This window comes from Heterodontus francisci, chromosome 32, assembly GCF_036365525.1.
Source record: "Heterodontus francisci isolate sHetFra1 chromosome 32, sHetFra1.hap1, whole genome shotgun sequence".
Classification (NCBI taxonomy): domain Eukaryota; kingdom Metazoa; phylum Chordata; class Chondrichthyes; order Heterodontiformes; family Heterodontidae; genus Heterodontus; species Heterodontus francisci.
The window spans coordinates 46,584,777-46,606,604 of record NC_090402.1 but is presented as its reverse complement, the minus strand read 5'-3'; the positions used below and the strand labels follow the sequence as shown (position 1 = coordinate 46,606,604).

Genomic DNA, 21,828 nt, shown 5'->3' with positions numbered 1-21,828 from the left:
ACTATCTACATATTGTTTCAAGAAGCCCTCCTGGATGCTCCTTACAAATTCTGCCCCATCCACCCCATAGCACTAAGTGAGTCCCAGTCAATATTGGGGAAGTTAAAATCACCCACCACTACAACCCTGTTACCTTTACATCTTTCCAAAATCTGTCTACATATCTGCTCCCCTACCTCCGCTGGCTGTTGGGAGGCCTGTAGAAAACCCCCAACATTGTGACTGCACCCTTCCTATTCCTGAGCTCCACCCATATTGCCTCGCTGCACGACCCCTCTGAGGTGTCCTCCCGCAGTACAGCTGTGATATTCTCCTTAACAAGTAATGCAATTCCCCCACCCCTTTTACATCCCCCTCTATCCCGCCTGAAGCTTCTAAATCCTGGAACATTTAGCTGCCAATCCTGTCCTTCCCTCAACCAAGTCTCTGTAATAGCAACAACATCATAGTTCCAAGTACTAATCCAAGCTCTAAGTTCATCTGCCTTACCTGTTATACTTCTCACATTGAAACAAATGCACTTCAGACCACCAGTCCCGCTGTGCTCCGCAACAATTTCATTCCACTTCCTGTTCCAGAATATCATAAACCCTACATAAATTACTGTGTTGTGTTTGTTATGCTTTTGTTTCAAATCCAGATATTTTGTTTTTGGGATGGGGGGAATAGAGATTTCTGAGCTTGCTATGTTGCCTGTGTGCCTTATGTCTAAGTAAATTTGTAGTCTGCCCAGGGATCTAACAGAGAACTGTTTTTACTTTGTTTCAGCTAATTGGTTTTACCACATGGCCCTCGTAGCCAGTTGAATAATGTCATTGAGCTGTTAATGAATATTGTCATTGATAATGACAGTGTTGGTAAATTTTGTCTGATAATGCTCCTGTGAAGCACCTTGGGATGTTTTTACTGTGTTAAGGATGCTATATAAATGCAAGTTGTTCTTGCCACATTGGTCTTTGATTTAAGCTTTATCTGCCAAGCAAGTTCACTTAACAGTATAAGTGAATGACACAACACAGATTTTACAGTGGTTATTAAGCTTAACTATTCTTCAAGTAAGAATATAAATGTTCATTATCGTTGCACTGAACTATTTTTATGTGGCAATTCTTTTCTTCACTCACTACCTTTGGGAGGTATCTGACCTGCTGACCCCTGAAAACTTCAGACAGACTCTTCAATTTGTATCAACTAAGCTGTGAAGTACTTTACAGAACATGATGGGGACCAAACAAATTTAAATAATTGTTAAATACATATTTGAATAAATTTCACAAGGTGCTTACACCTGAATTGAATGACATGACCTCCTCCTTCAGATGCCTTGCTGAGACAGAAATGAATAATATCTAACATTTGTACCAAAACAAACTCCGTCATGTTTCTTGTGAAGGAAGGTGTTTTCTTTAATAAGAAAAGTCCTGATCTACTGTAATGGGATTAAGGAAGCCATGCTGAATCTTGGATAAACATGTTTCATTTTTGTCATGGTGACTGTTCATAAAACAGGTGGATGTCATCAAGTGTCTGATCCCAAGTGATTTTATTGAACTCTTTTTGTTATTTTATACTTTATTTCAATTCTGTAAAATAAACTGTCCTTAGTCCCGTGAGAATTAAATAGAGTAGCAAACATGAAGCAAAAGGCAAACCATTCCCTTAAATGTTCTCCTCTTGTGCTTTATTCCATCCTCAACAGCCATTTTGTTTTCTAAAATTTGTTCTTGGGATTTGGGTGATGTAGGCAAGGCTTCATTTAGTGCCCCGAGGAGGTTATGCTTGTCCTTTTTCTTAAATTGATACATTCCACATGCTAATGGTGCTTTCACAACAGGGTTTGGTTGGGAATTCCTAGATATTGATCCAACAATGTCAATATGTGTCCAAATCAGGATTGTGAGAGATTTGGGGTGATGTGGTTCCATGATCTTGGTAGCGATCACAGAGACAGAGATACTGCTAAAGTAACCATGCTGAGACGCTGCTGTGCATTCTGTAGATTGTACGCACTGCAGCCTTTGTGGGGTGGTTATTGAGTCTGGTGGCAGGGTTGCTGATAGAGAAATCCACTTTGCCCTCCACGATATCGGTGTTCTTCAGTGTTGTTGCAGCTGGCCAGTTGACCCACTATGGCCCAACTCTCTTTCAGCAGTCACCTAGCCTCTACTCTCAAAGCCTCTAAAAACCTACTAAAAAAAAAAAGCCTACTTTTACATCACTTCCAAACCACCCATTTCCTTCAATCTTTCAATGGTGTCCATTCTTTGTCCATTGCCCTGTGCTCCAAACCATCCCTCTACACAAGAAATGCAACAGAAATGTTAGTTGTCGTAACATTATATTAATCACTACAGTTTCAAATTCAATCTCATGGTGATTTCTTGAAGTCAGTAAATATCCCAAACTGCTTTTTGTGCCCGACTGTGACAATTCTGGCTTTAATGAACGAAGAATATCTTCCCTGTCTCCTCACCATTGTCAATTGTTGTAAAAACCTATCTTGTTCACTAATGTCCTTTAGAGAAGAAAATCTGCCGTCCTTACCTGGTCTGGCCTAATGTAAGTCCAGACCCGCAGCAATGTGCTTGACTCTTAACTGCCCTCTGAAATGGCCTAGCAAGTCACTCAAAACTGTTACAAAATCTAAGAAAAGGAATGAAACCGGATGGATCACCCGGCATCGACTTAGGCGCTGGACCCAGCTCTGTCGACCCTGCAAAGTCCTCCTTACTGACATTTGGGAGCTTGTGCCAAAATTGGGACATCTGTCCCACAGACTAGTCTTGCAAATGCCTGACATAGTCTTACTCACGGAATCATACCTTACAGACAATGTCCGGAACAATGCCATCACCATCCCTCGGTATGTCCTGTCCCACCAGCAGGACTAACCCACCAAAGGTGGCAGCACAGCAGTACACAGTTGGGTGGGAGAAGTTCTCAGAGTCCTCAACATTGACTCCGGACCCCATGAAGTCTCATGGTATCAGGTCAAACATGTGCAAGGAAATCTCCTGCTGATTACCATCTACTGCCCCACTTTGGCTGATGAATCAGTACTCCTCCGTGTTGAACACCACTTGGAGGAAGCACTGAGGGTGACAAGGGCGCAGAACGTACTCTCAATGGGGGACATCAATGTCCATCACCAAGAGTGGCTCGGTAGCACCACTACTGACTGAGCTGGCCGAGTTCTAAAGCACACAGCTGCTAGACTGGGTTGGCGGCAAATGGTGAGGGAAGAAATGAGGGAAAAACCTACTTGACCTCTTGTCCTCTCCAATCTACCTGTCGCAGATGTATCTGTCCATGACAGTATTAGTAGGAGTAACCACTGCACAGTCCTTGTGGAAACGAAGTCCCATCTTCACATTGTGGATGCCCACAATCGTGTTGTGTGGCACTACCACCATGCTAAATGGGATAGGTTTCAAACAGATCGAGCAACTCGAAACTAGGCATCCATGAGGCGCTGTGGGCCATCAGCAGCAACAGAATTGTGTTCAACCACAATCTGTAACCTCATATCCCCCACTCTACCATTGCCATCACGTCATGGGACCAGCCCTGGTTCAATGAAGAATGCAGGAGGACATTCCAGGAGCAGTACCGGGCATACCTAAAAATGAGGTGTCAGCCTAGTGAAGCTACAACACAGGACTACCTGCGTGCCAAACAGCGAAAGCAGCATGCAATAGATAGGGCTAAGCACTCCCACAACCAACGGATCAGATCTAAGCTCTGCAGTCCTGCCACATCCATGAATGGTGGTGAGACAATTAAACACCTAACAGGAGGAGGAGGCTCCACAAATATCCCCATCCTCGATGATGCAGGAGCCCAGCACATCAGTGCAAAAGACAAGGCTGAAGCATTTGCAACCATCTTCAGCCAGAAGTGCTGAGTGGATGATCCATCTAAGTCTCCTCCTGAGGTCACCAGCATCACAGTTGCCAGTATTCAGCCAATCCAGTACACACTATGTGATATCAAGAAATGGCTGAAGGCACTGGATACTGCAAAGGCTATGGGCCCTAATAACATTCCGGCAAAAGCCCTGAAGACTTGTGTTCGTGAACTTGCCATGCCCCAAGCCAAACTTTTCCACTACAGCTACAACACTGGCATTCACCCGGCAATGTGAAAAATTGTCCAGGTATGTCCTGTACACAAAAAGCAGGACAAATCAAACCCGGCCAATTACCGCCAATTCGGTCTACTCTCTATCACCAGCAAAGTGATGGAAGATGTCATCAACAGTGCTATTAAGCGGCACTTGCTTAGCAAGAACCTGCTCAGTTTGGGTTCCACCAGGGCCACTCAGCTCCTGACCTCATTACATCCTTGGTCCACACATGGACAAAAGAGCTGAATGCCAGAGGTGAGGTGAGAGTGACTGCTCTTGAATCAAGGCAGCGTTTGACCGAGTATGGCATCTGGGCGCCCTAGCAAAACTGGAATCAATGGGAATTGGGGGGGAAACCCTCCGCTGGCTGGAGTCATGCCTAGCACAAAGGAAGAAGATGGTTGTGGTTGTTTGAAGCCAAACTTCTAAGCCCTAGGACATCACTGCAGGAGTTCCTCAGTGTAGTGTCCCAGGCCCAACCATCTTCAGCTGCTGCTTCAATGACCTTCTCTCCATCATAAGGTCAGAAGTGGGGATGTTTGCGATGATTGCACAATGTTCAGTACCATTCAGGACTCCTCAGATACTGAAGCAGCCCATGTCCAGATGCAGCAAGACCTGGACAACATCCAGGCTTGGGCTGATAAGTGGCAAGTAACATTCGCACCACAAAAGTGCCAGGCAATGACCATCTCCAACAAGAGAGAATCTAACCATCTCTCCTTGATGTTTAATGGAATTGCTATTGCTGAATCCCCCACTATTAACATCCTAGGGGTTACCATTGACCAGAAACAGAACTGGACCAGCCATATAAGTACTGTGGCTACAAGAGCAGGTCAGAGGCTGGGAATTCTGCAGCGAGTAACTCACCTCCTGTCGCTCCAGTGCCTGTCCACCATCTACAAGGCACAAGTCAGGTGTGTGATGGAATACTCTCCACTTGCCCGGATGGGTGCAGCTCTAATAACACTCAAGAAGTTCGACACCATCCAGGACAAAGCAGCCCACTTGATTGGCACCCCATCCACCACCTTCAACAATCACTCCCATCACCACCGATGCACAGTGACAACAGTGTGCCATCTACAAGATGCACTGCAGCAACTCACCAAGTCTCCTTTGACAGCACATTCCAAACTCATGACTTCGATAACGGCAGCAGATGCAAAGGAACACCATTACCTGCAAGTTCCCCTCCAAGCCACACACCATCCTGACTTGGAACTATATCGCCGTTCCTTCACTGTCACTGAGTCAAAATCCTGGAACTCCCTTCCTCACAGCACTGTGGGGCTACCTACGCCCCAAGGACTGCAGCAGTTCAAGAAGGCAGCTCACCACCACCTTCTCAAGGGCAATTAGGGATGGGGAATAAATACTGGCTTAGCCAGCGATGCCCACATTCCATGAAGGAATAAAAAAGAACTTCACTGCACCCCCCGCCCCCCCCCCCCCCAATCAAAGACAATTCTTCCTTTTCTCTCGGCATTTCTGAACAACCCAACTTCTGTGCAAACTGGCCTGTGCTATTGTCCAAACATTTTCTTTTTGTGAGCTATTTGGTTGTGTGCCTTGGAACCTATGAGATGCAGGAAAAGAACTGCACCACAAAACATCAAATTCACGGATTGCTTTACGTTGCTGTAAGGTACTGCTTTTGTCAATCGATAAAGATGCTAAAGCTGAATGCATATTAACCAACAACCATCTGTTTTTCTTTGGGCAATTTTTGGCTTCCTTTGGCTGTTGCAAAGCCATTGCTGGCCACTGACATCTCCACTTAGCAACTCATATTGTGCATTTAGATGCACAAGGAAGCACTCACCCTATAGGAACATAGGGGCACGAGTCGGCCATTCAGCCCGTCAAGCTTGCTCTGCTATTCAATTAAATCATGCTGATCATCTACCTCAATGCCACTTTCCCATGCTATCCCCATATCCCTTGATGTTAGTATCCAGATATCTATCGATTTCTGTCTTGAACATGCTCAATGACTGAGATTCCACAGCCCTCTGGGGTAGAGAATTCCAAAGATTCACCACCATCTGAGTGAAGAAATTCCTCTGCATCTCGGTCTTAAACGGCCTACCCCTTATTCTGATACTGTGTCCCCTGGTTCTAAACTCACCAGCCAGGGGAAACATCCTATCTACATGCACCCTGTCACGCCCTGTAAGAACTTTGTAAGCTTCAATGAGGTCACCTCTTGTTCTTCAAAACTCGAGGGGCGGCACAGTGGCGCAGTGGTTAGCACCGCAGCCTCACAGCTCCAGCGACCCGGGTTCAATTCTGGGTACTGCCTGTGTGGAGTTTGCAAGTTCTCCCTGTGTCTGCGTGGGTTTCCTCCGGGTGCTCCGGTTTCCTCCCACATGCCAAAGACTTGCAGGTTGATAGGTAAATTGGCCATTATAAATTGCCCCTGGTGTAGGTAGGTGGTAGGGAAATATAGGGACAGGTGGTAGAAATATGGAATTAGTGTAGGATTAGTATAAATGGGTGGTTGATGGTCGGCACAGACTCGGTGGGTCGAAGGGCCTGTTTCATTGCTGTATCTCTAAAAACTAAAAAAAACAGGCCCAGTTTCCTCAATCTCTCCTCAAAGGAGAATCCCACCATCCCAGGCATTAGTCTGGTGAGCCTCCGTTGCACTCCCTCATTGGCAAGTATATCCTTCCTTAGTTGAGAAGACCAAAACCGTACACAATACTCCAGATGCCGTCTTACCAAGGTTCTGTACAATTGCAGCAAGACTTCTTTACTCCTGTACTCAAAACCCTTTGTGATGAAGGCCAACATACCATTTGCCTTCCTAATTGCTTGCTGCACCTGCATGCCAGCTTTTAGCGACTCATGAACAAGGACACCCAGGTTCCTTTGAACATCAACAAACTTAATTACGCACTTAAATTAAAATCTAATTTGATTAATTTGATCCAATTAAAAGCACCATGCAGCATTTTTGCTGCACATATAGATGGGAACACCAAGGTATTGTCAAGTTTTAGGTAGAGATCTACCTGACACTGGCTGGCTGCTGCCACTCCCAGATGCTGGCCTCTTATATTTCTTATCCAGTTGACTGCTTGTTTTTTTAGGATGCTGTTTTGGTCTATTTCTCAGTACTGCGATCAGGAAATGGGAATTATACAAGAGGAGCTCGTGCAACTGAAATTATACTGGGGGTGTTCTACAGGGAGAATGATATGGGGGAAAAGAGGAATTATCTAACTGGAATTATGTAGAAGTTACATGACAGAAATAGTTCATTTGGCTCAATTGGTCTATGCTGGTGTTTATGCTCCACACAAGCCTCCTGCCGCTCCTCCTCTTTTCACCCTATCTGCAGGAATGCTGTAGGTGTAGTATATATAGATTTTAAATAAGGTATCTGAAGAGGCTAGTGAGAAAAATTGAGGCATATGTTACAAGAAGAAATGTAGCAATATGGAGAGTTGGCTGATGGACAGGAAACAGATTTAATGTAAATGGGTGCTCCTTGGACTAGGAGAGGGTTGGAAGCGGTGGACCTCAGGAGTCAGTGCTGGATCCATTTTTGTCGTCTGTATATGGCAATGATTTGATCTTGGGCATGGGGAATGCTATTTCAAACATTGCTGATGACGCAAGGGCGGCACAGTGGCGCAGTGGTTAGCACTGCAGCCTCACAGCTCCAGGGACCCGGGTTCGATTCCGGGCACTGCCTGTGTGGAGTTTGCAAGTTCTCCCTGTGTCTGCGTGGGTTTTCTCCGGGTGCTCCGGTTTCCTCCCACAAGCCAAAAGACTTGCAGGTTGATAGGTAAATTGGCCATTATAAATTGTCACTAGTATAGGTAGGTGGTAGGGAAATATAGGGACAGGTGGGGATGTTTGGTAGGAATATGGGATTAGTGTGGGATTAGTATAAATGGGTGGTTGATGTTCGGCACAGACTCGGTGGGCCGAAGGGCTTGTTTCAGTGCTGTATCTCTAATCTAATCTAATGTTGCAGTTTTGACAAACAACAAGGAGAACTGTAAAAGACGTCAGGAAGGCTGAGAGATTAGTAGAATTAGCAAACCGCTGCTGAATGAAACTTAATATGATTAATTGTTAGGCAATGCATATTGGGAGGGACATCATGGAATGGGAGTATATGCTCAGTGGTAAGGTACTGAAGGGTGTGGATGAAAAGCGGGCTTAAATACAGAATCCTCTGAATGTTCAAGTGCGGACGGGTAAAACCATAAAGACCAACGGTATATTGGGTTTTGTTAGTGCTATAAGAGTAAAGAAATCAAGATGAATTTATGTTGAATTAATTTAGGTGTTAAACTTAACACAGCAGTAGTGCTTTTGCCTCTGAGTCAGAAGATTTTGGATTCAAGTTCCATTCCAGTGCAGTAGTGAGAGAGTGCTGCACAGTTGGAGGTGCCACCGTTTAGATGAGATGTTAAAGCAAGGCCTCATCTGTCCCCTTAGATGGATGTAAATGATCTAACAGCACTTTCAAGGAGCAGGAGAGTTCTTATGGTGTCCTGGACAATATTTATCCCTTAACCAACATCATTTAAAAAAAAAAAATCTGATCATTTGTCTCATCGCTGTTTGTAGGACCTTGCTGCATACAAATTGCCTGCCATATTTCCTATGTTACAACAGTGACTACACTTCAAAAAGTACTTAATTGGCTGCAAAGCACTTTGGAATATCTTGAGGTTGTCAAAGGCACTATAGAAATGCAAGTCTGTCTTCCTTTAAACCTGGTTCCCTTACACAGCAGCAGAATTGTATACTCATGTTTTAATGGGCCAAAAATTTTGGTATTGGAATAAAAGTGTCATAAGAACATAAGAAATTGGAAAAGGAGTAGGTCATTTGGACCTTTGAGCCTGCTCTGCTATTCAACAAGATTACGGCTGATCTTCGACCTCAACTTCACCTTCCCGCACTGTTCCCATATCTTTTTATTCCCTTAGTAACACAAAAATCTGTCGACTTCTGTCTTGAATATTCTCAACGACTGATCATCAACAGCTCTCTGGGGTGAAGAATTCCAAAGATTCACAGCCCTTTGAGTGAAGAAATGTTTCCTCATCTCAGTTTTAGAGGGTGCAGGGAAGATTTACAAGGATGATACTAGAAATGTGTGGCTATACCTATCAGGAAGGGATGGACAGGCTCGGTCTCTTCTTTTGAAAAAAGAAGGCTGAGGGGTGACCTAATAGAGGTCTTTAAAATTGTAAAAGGTTTTGATTGTTTGTTTGGATGCAGAGAGAGTGTTTCTACTCGTGGGAAGAGTATAACTAAAGGCCATCAATATAAGGTAGTCTCCAAGAAATTTAACAGGAAATTCAGAAGAAACTTCTTTACCCAAAGAGTGGTGAGTATATGGAACTTGCTATCACAGGGAGTGGTTGAAGCAAATAGTATAGATGCATTTAAGGGAAGGCTAGACAAGCATATGAGGGAGAAGGGTTACAATGATAGATATAGATAAGAATGGAAGGAGGCGCGAGTGGAGTATCAACAACGGCATAAATTAGCTGGGCTGAATGGCCTGTTTCTGTGCTGTATATGCTATGAATATGTAATCCTATGTATATTAAATGGCTGACCCCTTATTCTGAAACTGTGATGCTGTGTTCTGGATTCCCCAGCCGGGAAACATTTTCTCAGTGTCTCCTCTGTCGAGCCCCTGACGGATTTTGTATGTTTCACTGACATCACCTTTCAATCTTCTAAACTCATGGAACGTAGGCTTACTCTACTCAATCTCTCCTCAAAGGATAACCCCCTCATCCCAGGAACCAGTCTAGTGAACCTTTGTTGTACTTCCTCTAGGGCCAGTATGTCCTTCCTTGGGTAAAGAGCCTGAAACTGAAATTGGTGCGACCTCACCAATGCACTGTATAATTGTAGCAAGACTTCTTTACTCTTATACTCTAATCCCTTTGTAACAAAAGCTAGTATACTGTTTGCTTTCCTAATTGCTTGCTGTTTCTGCATATAAGGTTTAAGGTCAGGTTTAGCAGTAAATGTAGGGAGCCATCACTCACGGAAAGGTTCTTTTAAAGCTCACTGAAGTTAAACTAAACCCCAGCGTCTCCATTTAATTGGTAAAGTGTTAGGCAGTTTGCCAAGTATGTGGAGGTTCTTGAACTGAGGCAGGCCCGATGGAGCTAGCTTCAAACAGCCTAATGGCCGGTTAATGCCTCTTGCATTCATTAAAGTCTTTATTATGCAGATTTTGTAATGCATTCAGGTTCAAGCAAGCTTAAAGGATTCAGTGCGAATAAATGAATGTTTCACATAAAGGGAATTGAAGGGAGGAGAAAATTAGCGATTTTTTTTCTTCCTTTTGCAGCTGCTCCTTTGCAATGAGGACCACTTTCCCCATATGGGCAAATTAGCATTTTATTAAAAAAAGAAAATTCTGTTGTATATCAGCAGATACATGATCTGTGATGTTTGTTTTTTATTGCTGCTGTTTGTTTTTGAACTGTACTTAATTACACTTTGCGAACAGATATTAAGAGGCTGTAATCAAGCGTTAGTTCAAATTAGTTTGGCAATCAGTATAATCAACATGGTAATGCACTGTGTATACTGCATTTAAAGATGAGCAACATTAGTAATGTCTGTCAACTCTGTAGGAAAGATGCATCATCGCTAAGGAGGCTGTGCGCGTTGACCATTAATTGTATCTGGACTCACACCTCTGCCGTTGAGTTGGTAGTTCCATGTGTCTCTGTTCCTTCTCTGAGTTCCACCACATCCCACCACCAATGACTGCTCGGAGGATCAAGTTGCTAGGTAGACAGGCCAACTCCCATCCAATTTTCCCACCCATTTTGGAAGATGCCGCAACCTGTGCTCAGCATAGCTAAGATCAAGGGCTGAGTAGGATTGGGAGTGGAATCCCCTTTTGGCCTCACATCCCTTTGCCAGCAACAGAACTCTAGGCCCACATTTTAATAGGCCAATGATTTTGTATTGTTGCAGTTGAGAATGTTGTGTTTGTACTGCTACAGTGCTACTCTGCAGCCCTAAAGCTGTAGTGCCCAGCAATAGTTCTACATTTATCCTTCTAGCTGTAGAGGTGAAGTCTAAAGGTACTCGCTTCAGTCCTAGGGCAAGGCTTTTTTTCCCCCCGGAGTGAAGTCTCCCTTTATCATTGTTGTGATCTTTAAAGAGTAATGAGCTGCTGATAGCTGTGATGCATTTTTTTTTGCTGAATCTGGCTGATAAAACCCAAATTGCAAGTGATTTCTTTACCAGAAAACACACTTCTTGCCCAAACTATAAATCATCCACCTGACTGTGTGACAAGGAGCCTTTGGGGAAATAACTCCTTCAAACCGTGGTTGATGATGTGGATTTGGCACATGAGGACACTGTGGGAAAGAATTCCCACCCATTCATTGCATCAGTGAACCACCTGCAATCTGAAATGGTATCTCTGCTCTTACTGATCACTATGGAGACCAGGCACTGATATGCTCCATTATGTTGTGCCTTCTATCCACTTGATGGCAACTGCAATATTCATGGATTATTCTAGGATGCGCTTTCTCTTCATTGTATTCTTTCACTATTAAGGGATGTGCTTGCTGTTTTTCTGTCATACAGTGCTGTGAAAATGACTCTTAAATTATTTGGATCTGTGTTTTGCAGACATGGTATGTCTGCTTTATGCAGACGTACCTCATGCGGTTTCCAGTAGTATTTCACAAGTAAATGAGGAAGGCCATTTGTCCCCTCTTACCTCATCCATTCTTTCAAAGCTTACAGTTCCCACCCCCATCACAGTATTTTCTTTGACCTCCTTGTCTCGAGAGACAATGGGTAAGCGCCTGGAGGTGGTCAGTGGTTTGTGAAGCAGCGCCTGGAGTGGCTATAAAGGCCAATTCTAGAGTGACAGACTCTTCCACAGGTGCTGCAGATAAAATTGGTTGTCTGGGCTGTTACACAGTTGGCTCTCTACTTGCGCTTCTGTCTTTTTTCCTGCCAACTGCTAAGTCTCTTCGACTCACCACACTTCAGCCCCGCCTTTATGGCTGTCCGCCAGCTCTGGCGATCACTGGCAACTAACTCCCACGACTTGTGATCAATGTCACAGGACTTCATGTCGTGTTTGCAGACATCTTTAAAGCGGAGTCATGGACGGCCAGTGGGTCTGATATCAGTGACGAGCTCGTTGTACAATGTGTTCTTGGGGATCCTGCCATCTTCCATGCGGCTCACATGGCCAAGCCATCTCAAGCGCCGCTGGCTCAGTAGGGTGTATATGCTGGGGATGTTGGCTGCCTCGAGGACTTTTGTGTTAGAGATACGGTCCTGCCACCTGATGCCAAGGATTCTCCGGAGGCAGCAAAGATTGAATGAATTGAGACGTCGCTCTTGGCTGACATACGTTGTCCAGGCCTTGCTGCCATAGAGCAAGGTACTGAGGACACAGGCTTGATACACTCGGATTTTTGCATTCTGTGTCAATGCGCCATTTTCCCACACTCTCTTGGCCAGTCTGGACATAGCAGTGGAAGCCTTTCCCATGCGCTTGTTGATTTCTGCAACGAGAGACAGGTTACTGGTGATAGTTGAGCCTAGGTAGGTGAACTCTTGAACCACTTCCAGAGCGGAGTCACCGATATTGATGGATGGAGCATTTCTGACGTCCTGTCCCATGATTGTTTTCTTGAGGCTGATGGTTAGGCTAAATTCGTTGCAGGCAGCCACAAACCTGTCGCTGAGTCTCTGCAGACACTCTTCAGTGTGAGATGTTAAAGCAGCATCGCCAGCAAAGAGGAGTTCCCTGATGAGGACTTTCTCTCCTTTTGGTCTTCGCTCTTAGACGGGCAAGGTTGAACAACCTGCCCCCTGATCTTGTGTGGAGGAAAATTCCTTCTTCTGAAGACTTGAATGCCTGTGAGAGCAGCAGGGAGAAGAAGATCCCAAACAGGTGCGAGAACACAGCCCTGTTACACGCCATTCAGGATAGGAAAGGGGTCTGATGAGGCACTGCTATACTGAATTGTGCCTTTCATATTGTCATGGAATGAGGTGATACTTAGTAGCTTTGGCGGACATCCAATCTTTGCTAGTAGTCTGAAGAGACCACGTCTGCTGGCGAGGTCAAAGGCTTTGGTGAGATCAATGAAAGCAACGTAGAGGGGCATCTGTTGTTCGCGGCATTTCTCCTGTAGCTGGCGAAGGGAGAACAGCATGTCAATGGTGGATTTCTCTGCTTGAAAGCCACACTGTGCCTCAGGGTAGACACACTCAGCCAGCTTCTGGAGCCTGTTTAAAGCAACTCAAGTGAAGACTTTCCCCCTATGCTGAGCAGGGAGATTCCACGGCAGTTGTTGCAGTCACCGCGGTCACCCTTGTTCTTATGGAGGGTGATGATATTGGCATCGTGCATGTCCTGTGGTATTGCTCCCTCATCCCAGCACAGGCAAAGCAGTTTGTAGAGTGCTGAAAGTATAGCAGGCTTGGCACTCTATTATTTCAGGGGTAATGCCTTCCTTCCCAGGGGCTTTTCCACTGGCTAGAAAATCAATGGCATCACTGAGTTCCGATTTTGTTGGCTGTTCGTCCAGCTCATCCACGACTGGCAGAGACTGGGCTGCATTGAGGGCGGTCTCGGTGACAACATTTTCCCTGGAGTACAGTTCTAGGTCGTGCTCCACCCAGCGGTCCATTTGCTTGTGTTGGTCAGTGATTGTGTCCCCTGAGTTAGACTTGACGGGGGCGATCTTCCTGATGGTTGGCCCAAATGCTCTCTTAATGCCGTCATACATTCCTCTGATGTTTCTGGTGTCGGAGGCCAGCTGAATATGACTACATAGGTGTTGCCAGTAGTCATTTGCGCAGCGCCTGGCTGTTCTTTGTGCAGCGTTTCTGGCTGCCTTAAGTGCTATGGATGTTAACTTGCTGGGGGCTTTCTTGTAGTTCAACAGTGCAATGCGCTTAGCGGCTATGACAGGTTCCAGTTCTTCAAAGTGAGATTGAAACCAGTCTGCATTCTGCTTCACACATTTGCCATAGGTGGTCATTGCTGAGTCTTAGATGGTGCCTCTGATGTGGGCCCACTTGGTCTCTGCATCCCCTGTTAGGTGTGTTTTGAAGGGCTTTATCAAGTGAATTTAGAAACTTATGTAACAGCTGTGGATAAGAAATTCTGCTAGTGTTGATGCGCGGGCAGCCATTCGGCGTGGAGTGATGCAGCTTCTTTGGTTTGAGTCTAAACTTGCTGCACACTAGGGAATGGTCAGTATCGCAGTCCACACTGTGGAAGCTGCGTGTGATTTGAATGCTGTTTAAAGAGGCTTGCCTTGTGACGATGAGGTCCAGCTGGTGCCAACGACGTGATCTTGGGTGCCTCCAAGAAACCTGGTGACAGGGTTTAGTGTGAAAGAACGAGTTGGTGATGCAGAGGTTATGATAGGTACACAACTCAAGCAGTCTCTGTCCATTCTCATTCATCCTTCCAATGCCATAGCGCCCAAGGCAGGAGGGCCGTGAGTCATGGTCGGCCCCAACCCTGGCATTAAAGTCCCCCCAGCAGGAACAGATGTTCTGCATTGGGGATGCTAATAATGATATTATGGAGTTCCTTGTAGAACTGGTCTTTAGCTTCAGGTGCGGAGCAGAGTGTTGGAGCATTGATGCTGAGTAGGTGGCTGCAGGTACTGCCGGAAACATGCCAAAGGTGACACGTGACCGCCTTCGGAGTTCCGCTCCAGTATACAACTGTGTTTTTAAATAATTTCAGGGTTTATACTTCCACCACCCTGCCTGGAAGTGTCTTCACATGTTGATCTCTTCCTGGCATCCATTCTAAATTTGACTTTTGTCTGTTTGACTCTGTGCATCTCCCCATCCTGATTCAGTTTGAATTAGTCAGGATTTACTCTTTTGGTACTGTTTACTACCTTATGTATCTCTCGAATGTCCCCTGAAGACTCAAAATCCCAAAGCAAAGGTTCAGCAGTTTATGAACTGATAAATCCAGGGTTAGATCAGTGAAGTGTTTTACCTGTTGGCAACCTACTGATGGAAAATTCTGCCACCAGCACTTGCTCATAATGCGCACATGCAGTGGATAATTACATTAACATGCTCTGTGGAGGAAACAGCACAGATGCAGGTTTCCCCGGGTCACTGCTGCTGAAACTTATCGCCCCCCCTTTATCACTGCCACCACAGCCAGATTCAGCAAAAATAATGCATCACAGCTATCAGCAGCTCACTACTCTTTAAAGATCACAACAATGATAAAGAGAGACTTCACCCTGGGGGGGATGAAAGCCTTGCCCTAGGACTGAAGCGAGTACCTTTAGACTTCACCTCTGCAGCTAGAAGGATAAACGTAGAATTATTGCTGGGCGCTCCAGCTTTAGGGATGCAGCGTAGCACTGTAGCACTACAAACACAACATTCCCAACTGCAATAATACAACTGCTGTCCCAAGGTAACTGGATGGATGTAATCACAGAAGGGGCTGAATGGTGGCAGCGTTGGCTTCATTAATGGTAGAGAGACAAGCCCCCAAAACCTCCCCCCCCAGTAGTGAGAGAGAAACTGGCCTTATTTAAAAGAAATGCTACTGAAAATTTATTTTGAACAGTAAATACTGGTTGTTGGGGAAACCCTGAACAAATCAGCCCAGCAACAGCTGAAATTGCAGCTTTTAAAACTCAAAGGCACCTCTGAAGTTGCAACATCGGGGGGCTTATGATGGGGGATGGAGTGTGCATGCAAGTGTTTCGGGGTGGGGGAAGAGTGTCGGGGCAGCGTAGCGAAGGAGCAGAGAGCAGGCTTGAACATGAAGCTCCAAGTTGAATGCCTGGTTGCCTCCACTGTCTCATTGAATTGGCTGTGGACAGCACTCCCCCAACACCACTTATATACACAGCTAGAGCTGTCACAGCTTAGTGAGTAATGGCCGAACCTACCTTGGAGATTCACCTCAAAAGATTCGGTAAGTGAAATGAAATAGGTATGTTTAATTGTGACAGGAAAGTTTGACAGACAGGTATTGCAAATAGCTATGACAGGAAAACATTGTTTTATAACCAATGGATTAATGATAATCAGGGATTCCCTGAGAACACCCACCTTCTTCAATCACAAGTTCTTCCTTGTTCATGAGTATTATACACATATGCAAAATTTTTAATGCATTACTAGTGGATTTCCCATGATGGTGCAAATGGTGATTTCGAGGATATGCTCTCGTACGTACCTTCCATGTTGCCACTTCTTTCTCTCTCTCTTAGTGTCAGCTGTGTCTCAGTGGGTCTCTTGCCTCTGAGTCAGAAGATTGTAGGTTCAAGTCCTATTCCAGTGTCGTACAGAGGGTGTGCTGTGCTGTCTTGCAGATAAGACGATAAACTGAGGCCCCGTCTGCTCCCTCAGGTGGGCGTAAAAGATTCCATGGCAATATTTTGAAGAGCAGGGAAGTTGTTCCTAGTGTCTTACCAATATTTATCCCTCAATCAACATCACAAAGACAGATTATTTGGTTACTTGTATCTTGCTGTTTGTGGGAGCTTACTGTGGGCAAATTGTCTGCTGAGTTTCCTACATCACAACCATGGCTACACTTAAAAAATACTTCACTGGCTGTAAAGCACTCTGGGGCGTCTTGAGTTTGTGAAAGGTGTGATATAAATGCAAGTCTTTTGATTTTCTTTTCTCGTTCTCTCTATGTACTGTTCAGATTCTGTGTGTCTGTTATTTTTCCCCCTCGTTTCTGGTGGGTGGCTTGGTTTGAAGAGAAAGGGAACCTACAATGATTTAACTGGTGCTGGGTTCGAGAGCAAAGAAAAGTTGTGTCGTCTCATGGAGCAAAAGTGAAACTGTCCGGGATTGGTGGAGTAGGTTACTCGACCTGTGTTGAGTATTAGACTTTACACTTTAATGAGATCCAAATCTGAGAATTCCAATCTCTTTCTAGTCTTATTGTTTCAATGATTATCCCCTGGAGGTTCGCCTCCACTAGTGTTAATGTTCAAAGATAGCTTTGAATGTCCTGCTAATGAAGCGATACCAGGTAACATTCAAACTGCTCAAGCCATTGTTCTGGATGAGGGCTATTCAGTCTCCACCTCGATACCTTGGAATGTGAGGTATTTCAATGCAAATTGCAGTGGCCATCTTAGCTGCTGTCTTTTTAGAAGCTGACTTTGGGATTCCAGCTTTCCTTTTAAAAGTTTAATTTGGGTTTCCAACCAATGAATTACAAATCATCATTCAGCATAACATGTTTACATGGCAGTAGATTGCAAATAGTTGAGGCCCCAGCACTGATCCCTCTGGCACTCCACTCGTTACAGTTTGCCAACCTGAAAATGCCCCATTTATCCTGACTTTCTCTTTCCTGTCCGTTAGCCAGTCTTCTATCCATGCTGTTATATTACCCCCAACACAATGAGTTCTTATCTTGTGTAGTAACCTTTTATGTGGCAACTTATCGAATGCCTTTTGGAAATCCAGATACTGGTTCCCCTTTATCCCCTACATCCTCAAAGAACTAATAAATTTGTCAAACATGATTTCCCCTTCATAAAACCATGTCGACTCTGGCTGATTGCATTATGATTTTCTAAATGCCCTGCTTCCTGAAAAATGGATTCTGGAATTTTCCCAATGATAGATGTTAGGCTAACTGGCCTATAATGTCCTGCTTTCTGTCTCCCTCCTTTCTTGTTACATTTGCAGTTTTCCAACCTGCTGGGACCTTGTAGGGAATTTTGGAAGATTACAACCAATGCATCCACTATCTCTGTAGCCAGTTCTTTGAAGACCCTAGGATCCAGGCCATCAGATCCAGGGGAATTTAGTGCCATTAGTTTTCCACGCACTTTTTCTCTAATCATGGTGATTGTTTTAAGTTCCTCCCTTTTGCCTCTTGATTTTCTGCTATTCTTAGGATGCTTTTTGTGTCGTCTTCTGTGAAGACAGATACAAAATACTTGTTCAAAGTCTCTGCCATTTCCTTGTTTCCCAATACTAATTCCCCAATCTCATCCTCTAAGGGACCAACACTTACTTTAGATACTCTCTTCCTTTTTATATATTTGCAGAAGCTTTCAATGTCTGTTTTTATATTTCTTGCTAGTTCACTGTCATATTTTAATTTCTCCCTCATTTTTTAGTCATCCTTTGCTGCTTTCTAAAATTTTCCCAATCTTCTGGCCTACCACTAATCTTTGCAGCACTGTACACCTTTTCTTTCAATTTGATACGATCTTTAACTTCTTTAGTTAGCCACGGATGGTGCATCCTTCTCATAGAGTCTTTCTTTCTCAATGGAATGTGTCTTTGAGACTGTCATGTTGTAATGCATTTCTTCAAATTCATTCTCAGGGTATGGCATTGCCAGCAAGGTCGATACTTATTTCCTGACCCTACTTGCCCTTCAACAGGTGGTGGTGAACTGCTGCTGTCCATGTGGTGAAGGGGCTCCCACAGTGCAGTTAGTTTTGGAATTCCAGGATTTTCAACCAGCAACAATGATTGGAACGAGTCGGGAAATTCATTTTGATTTGGGAGATTGCAATATCAGCACAGAATGGCCTAATTTCTACATTTGCTTCATGATTTGCTGCCTGAGTACCACAATGTAGCATAAAAAGATACCCAGAGGCAGTGAGAGAGCTTGTTTCAGATGGCTATTTGAACATTTTCATTTATTATTTTTATTTCCACACAAGCCAATTGCAGTGTAAACACGAATAGTCATTTTTTTACAGTGTGAATCCATTACAGCGATAATTGCATCATACATTGAATTAAAAAATCAAAGTCAACTGTTTCATTTCAGGCCCTACCTTGCTCCTGAACAGTGATGTCATCAAGCAGCGCCTTGGATCTACTGCTTTGGACAGGTAAAGTCGCACCCTGCCTTACTCAACCTCTTGCCTCTTTCAAGCTAGCTCATTCTTGCTGGGTTGTACTCTGTCTTTTGTTTGGTTATTCTGATTTCACAAGGGATTGTTGGATGGGGGCAGGTTATATACTCAATGCCTTTACTCTGGCTAACAAAAAGGAGAGATACCAGTTTACATACTGATAAAGGCTATAGAGCATTTAGGATTGTGCAGCTGTCTAAAAGTTGGATGGTAACCAGGGCCTGGAGAGGAGAATTCCAAATGTAGGGGTATTATTTGAACCCAAATTTTATTTCAAACTTTGGTTTTACTCAGTTGGTTTGGTGGCATTGTATGGTAAATTCATAAGGTCCCAGGTTTGTTCCCTGGTCTATGCTGAGTCACCTCATCCTAGCCAGGGTGGCATTGGGAGCAATGCATTCAGGCTGCATGCTCTTGGGCTAGAGTAAGGAAAATTACTCTTTGCTAACAATTATTATTCCTACTGTGTCTGGTTTCCACATATCCCGATTGCGGAGTGTTGTGCTGGGGTGAAGTGCTATTGCTTCGGGGGTGAAAAGAAGCAATTCAGGTTTCTCTTAGGCTCTTCCACAGTGCTGTAGGTAAACTGAAGTTGGTGTACAGCAGTGTTGTCCAATAGCATAGCTATTGTCCACATGTGGCTAATGGAGAATCCAGATGTGGCTAATTTAATTTCTGATCAGTATATAAAAATGAATAATAGACACCATTGTTGGGTATATGCCCTCAATGCTCATTTGTATGGCATGTCCATGTGTATTTCAACATTTGTGTGTGTGTTTTTAAAAAGAAATTAAGACAAAAAGCAGAGAGTTTTTTGTTTGTTGTGAGGGCTTTACTTCCTTGGTTACTGAATAGTGGTAGATGTTTAAGTAAATATACACGTGAAGTACATTTACCTGAACTCTGTGAGCGTATGCAAGGCATTTTCTACTAAAATAGTGCATGTGGATGAAATGGTGGTGCGATAGCCACACCTGTGACTAGTCAGCAATTTATTTTGAGCAGCATTGGTTTAAAGTAGCTGTATATAGAATTGTATAGCACAGGAGGCCAATTGGCCCATTGTATCTGTTGTTGGCTCTTTGAAGGAGCTGTCCCATTCGTCCCGCTGCCCTGCACTTTCCCCATACCCCTGCATATTTCTCCTTATATAATTCATTCTTGGGATGTGAGCATTGCTGACAAGGCCAGCCTTCGTTGCCCATTCCTAATTGCCCTTGAACCACTATAGTCCATGTGGTGTAGGTACACCCACAGGATTATGAGGGAGGAAGTTCCAGGATTTTGATCCAGCAATGGTGAAGAAATGGCAATATAGTTCCAAGTTAGGATGTTGTGTAGCTTGGACAGGAATTTGAAGGTTGTGTGTTCCCAGGCACTTGCTGTCCTTGTTCTTCGAGGTGGTAGAGGTTACCCGTTGGAGAGATGCTGTCGAAAGAGGCTTGGCGGGTTGCTGCACTTGTATATGGTATGCACTGCTGACACTGTGCTTCGGTGGTGGAGGGAGTGAATGTTTAAGCTGGTGGATGGAGTGCCAATCAAGTGGACTGCTTTGTCCTGGATAGTGTCGAGCTTCTTGAATGCTGTTGGAGCTGCACTCATCCAGGCAAGTGGAGAGTATTCCATCACACTCCTGTCATGCGCCTTCTAGATGGACAGGCTTTGGGGAGTCAGGAGGTGAGCTATTCGCAACAGAATTCCCATTCTTGGACCTGTTGTGGTACCCACAGTATTTGTATGGCTGGTCCAGTTAAGTTTCTGGTCAATGGTAACCCTGAAGTTGTTCATGATGGGAGATTCAGCAATGTTAATGCCATTGAATGTTAAGGGAAGACGGTTAGATTCTCTTTTGTTGGAGATGGTCATCACCTGGTCCTTTGTGGCACAAATGTTACTTGCCACTTAATCAGCCAAGTCTGAATGTTCAGGTTTCACTGCATGCACGTACAGAATGATTAATTATCTGAAGAGTTGTACAGTCGCAATCATCAGCAAGCATCCCCACTTCTGACCTTATGTTGGAGGGAAGATCATTGATATAGCAGCTGAAGATGGTTGTGCCTAGGACACTACACTGAGGAACTCCTGCAGTGATGTCCTACAGCTGGGATGATTGGCCTTCAACAACCTTAGTGTTAAGTGTGACTCCAACCAGTGTAGTGTTTCCCCCTGATTCCTATTAACTTCAATTTTGCTAGGGCTCCTTGATGTCATACTCGATCAAATACTGCCATGATGTCAACAGCAGTCTCTCTCACTTCACCTCTGAAATTCAGCTCTTTTGTCCACATTTGGACGAAGCTGTAGTGAGCTCTGGAATCAAGTGGCCCTGGTGGAACCCAAACTGAGCAACGGTGGGCAGGTTATTGCTGTGTAAGTGCCACTTGATAGCACTGTTGACGATACCTTCCATCACGTTGCTGCTGATTGAGAGTAGACTGGGGTGGTAATTGGCCAGATTGGATTTGTCCTGCTTTTTGTGGACAGGACATACCTGGGCAATTTTCCACTTTGTCGGGTAGATGCCAGTGTTTTAGCTGTACTGGAACAGCTTGGCTAGGGGAGCAGCTAGGTCTGGAGCACAAGTCTTCAGTACTACTGCTGGGATGTTGCTATGTCCTGTACCTTCAGTCATTTCTTGATATTATGTAGAGTGAATTGAATTGGCACCCATGATGATGGGACCCTCAGTAGGAGGCCGAGATCGGTCATCCACTCAGCACTTATGGCTGAAGATGATTGTAAATGCTTCAGCCTTTCTTTTGCACTGATGCACTGGGCTCTGCCATCATTGAG

At 44.5% G+C, this 21,828-nt stretch overlaps 1 protein-coding gene across 2 annotated transcripts in view; it reads left to right on the top strand.

Moving 5' to 3' along the window:
* pnpla7b (patatin-like phospholipase domain containing 7b) overlaps nt 1-21,828 on the top strand; it is a 382,057-nt gene that overhangs the window by 211,857 nt on the left and 148,372 nt on the right. For both annotated transcript variants that reach the window (XM_068012742.1, XM_068012741.1), the window contains one exon: nt 18,942-19,005. In XM_068012742.1, the coding sequence (XP_067868843.1) occupies nt 18,942-19,005 (64 nt within the window). The remainder of the gene's footprint in view (nt 1-18,941; nt 19,006-21,828) is intronic.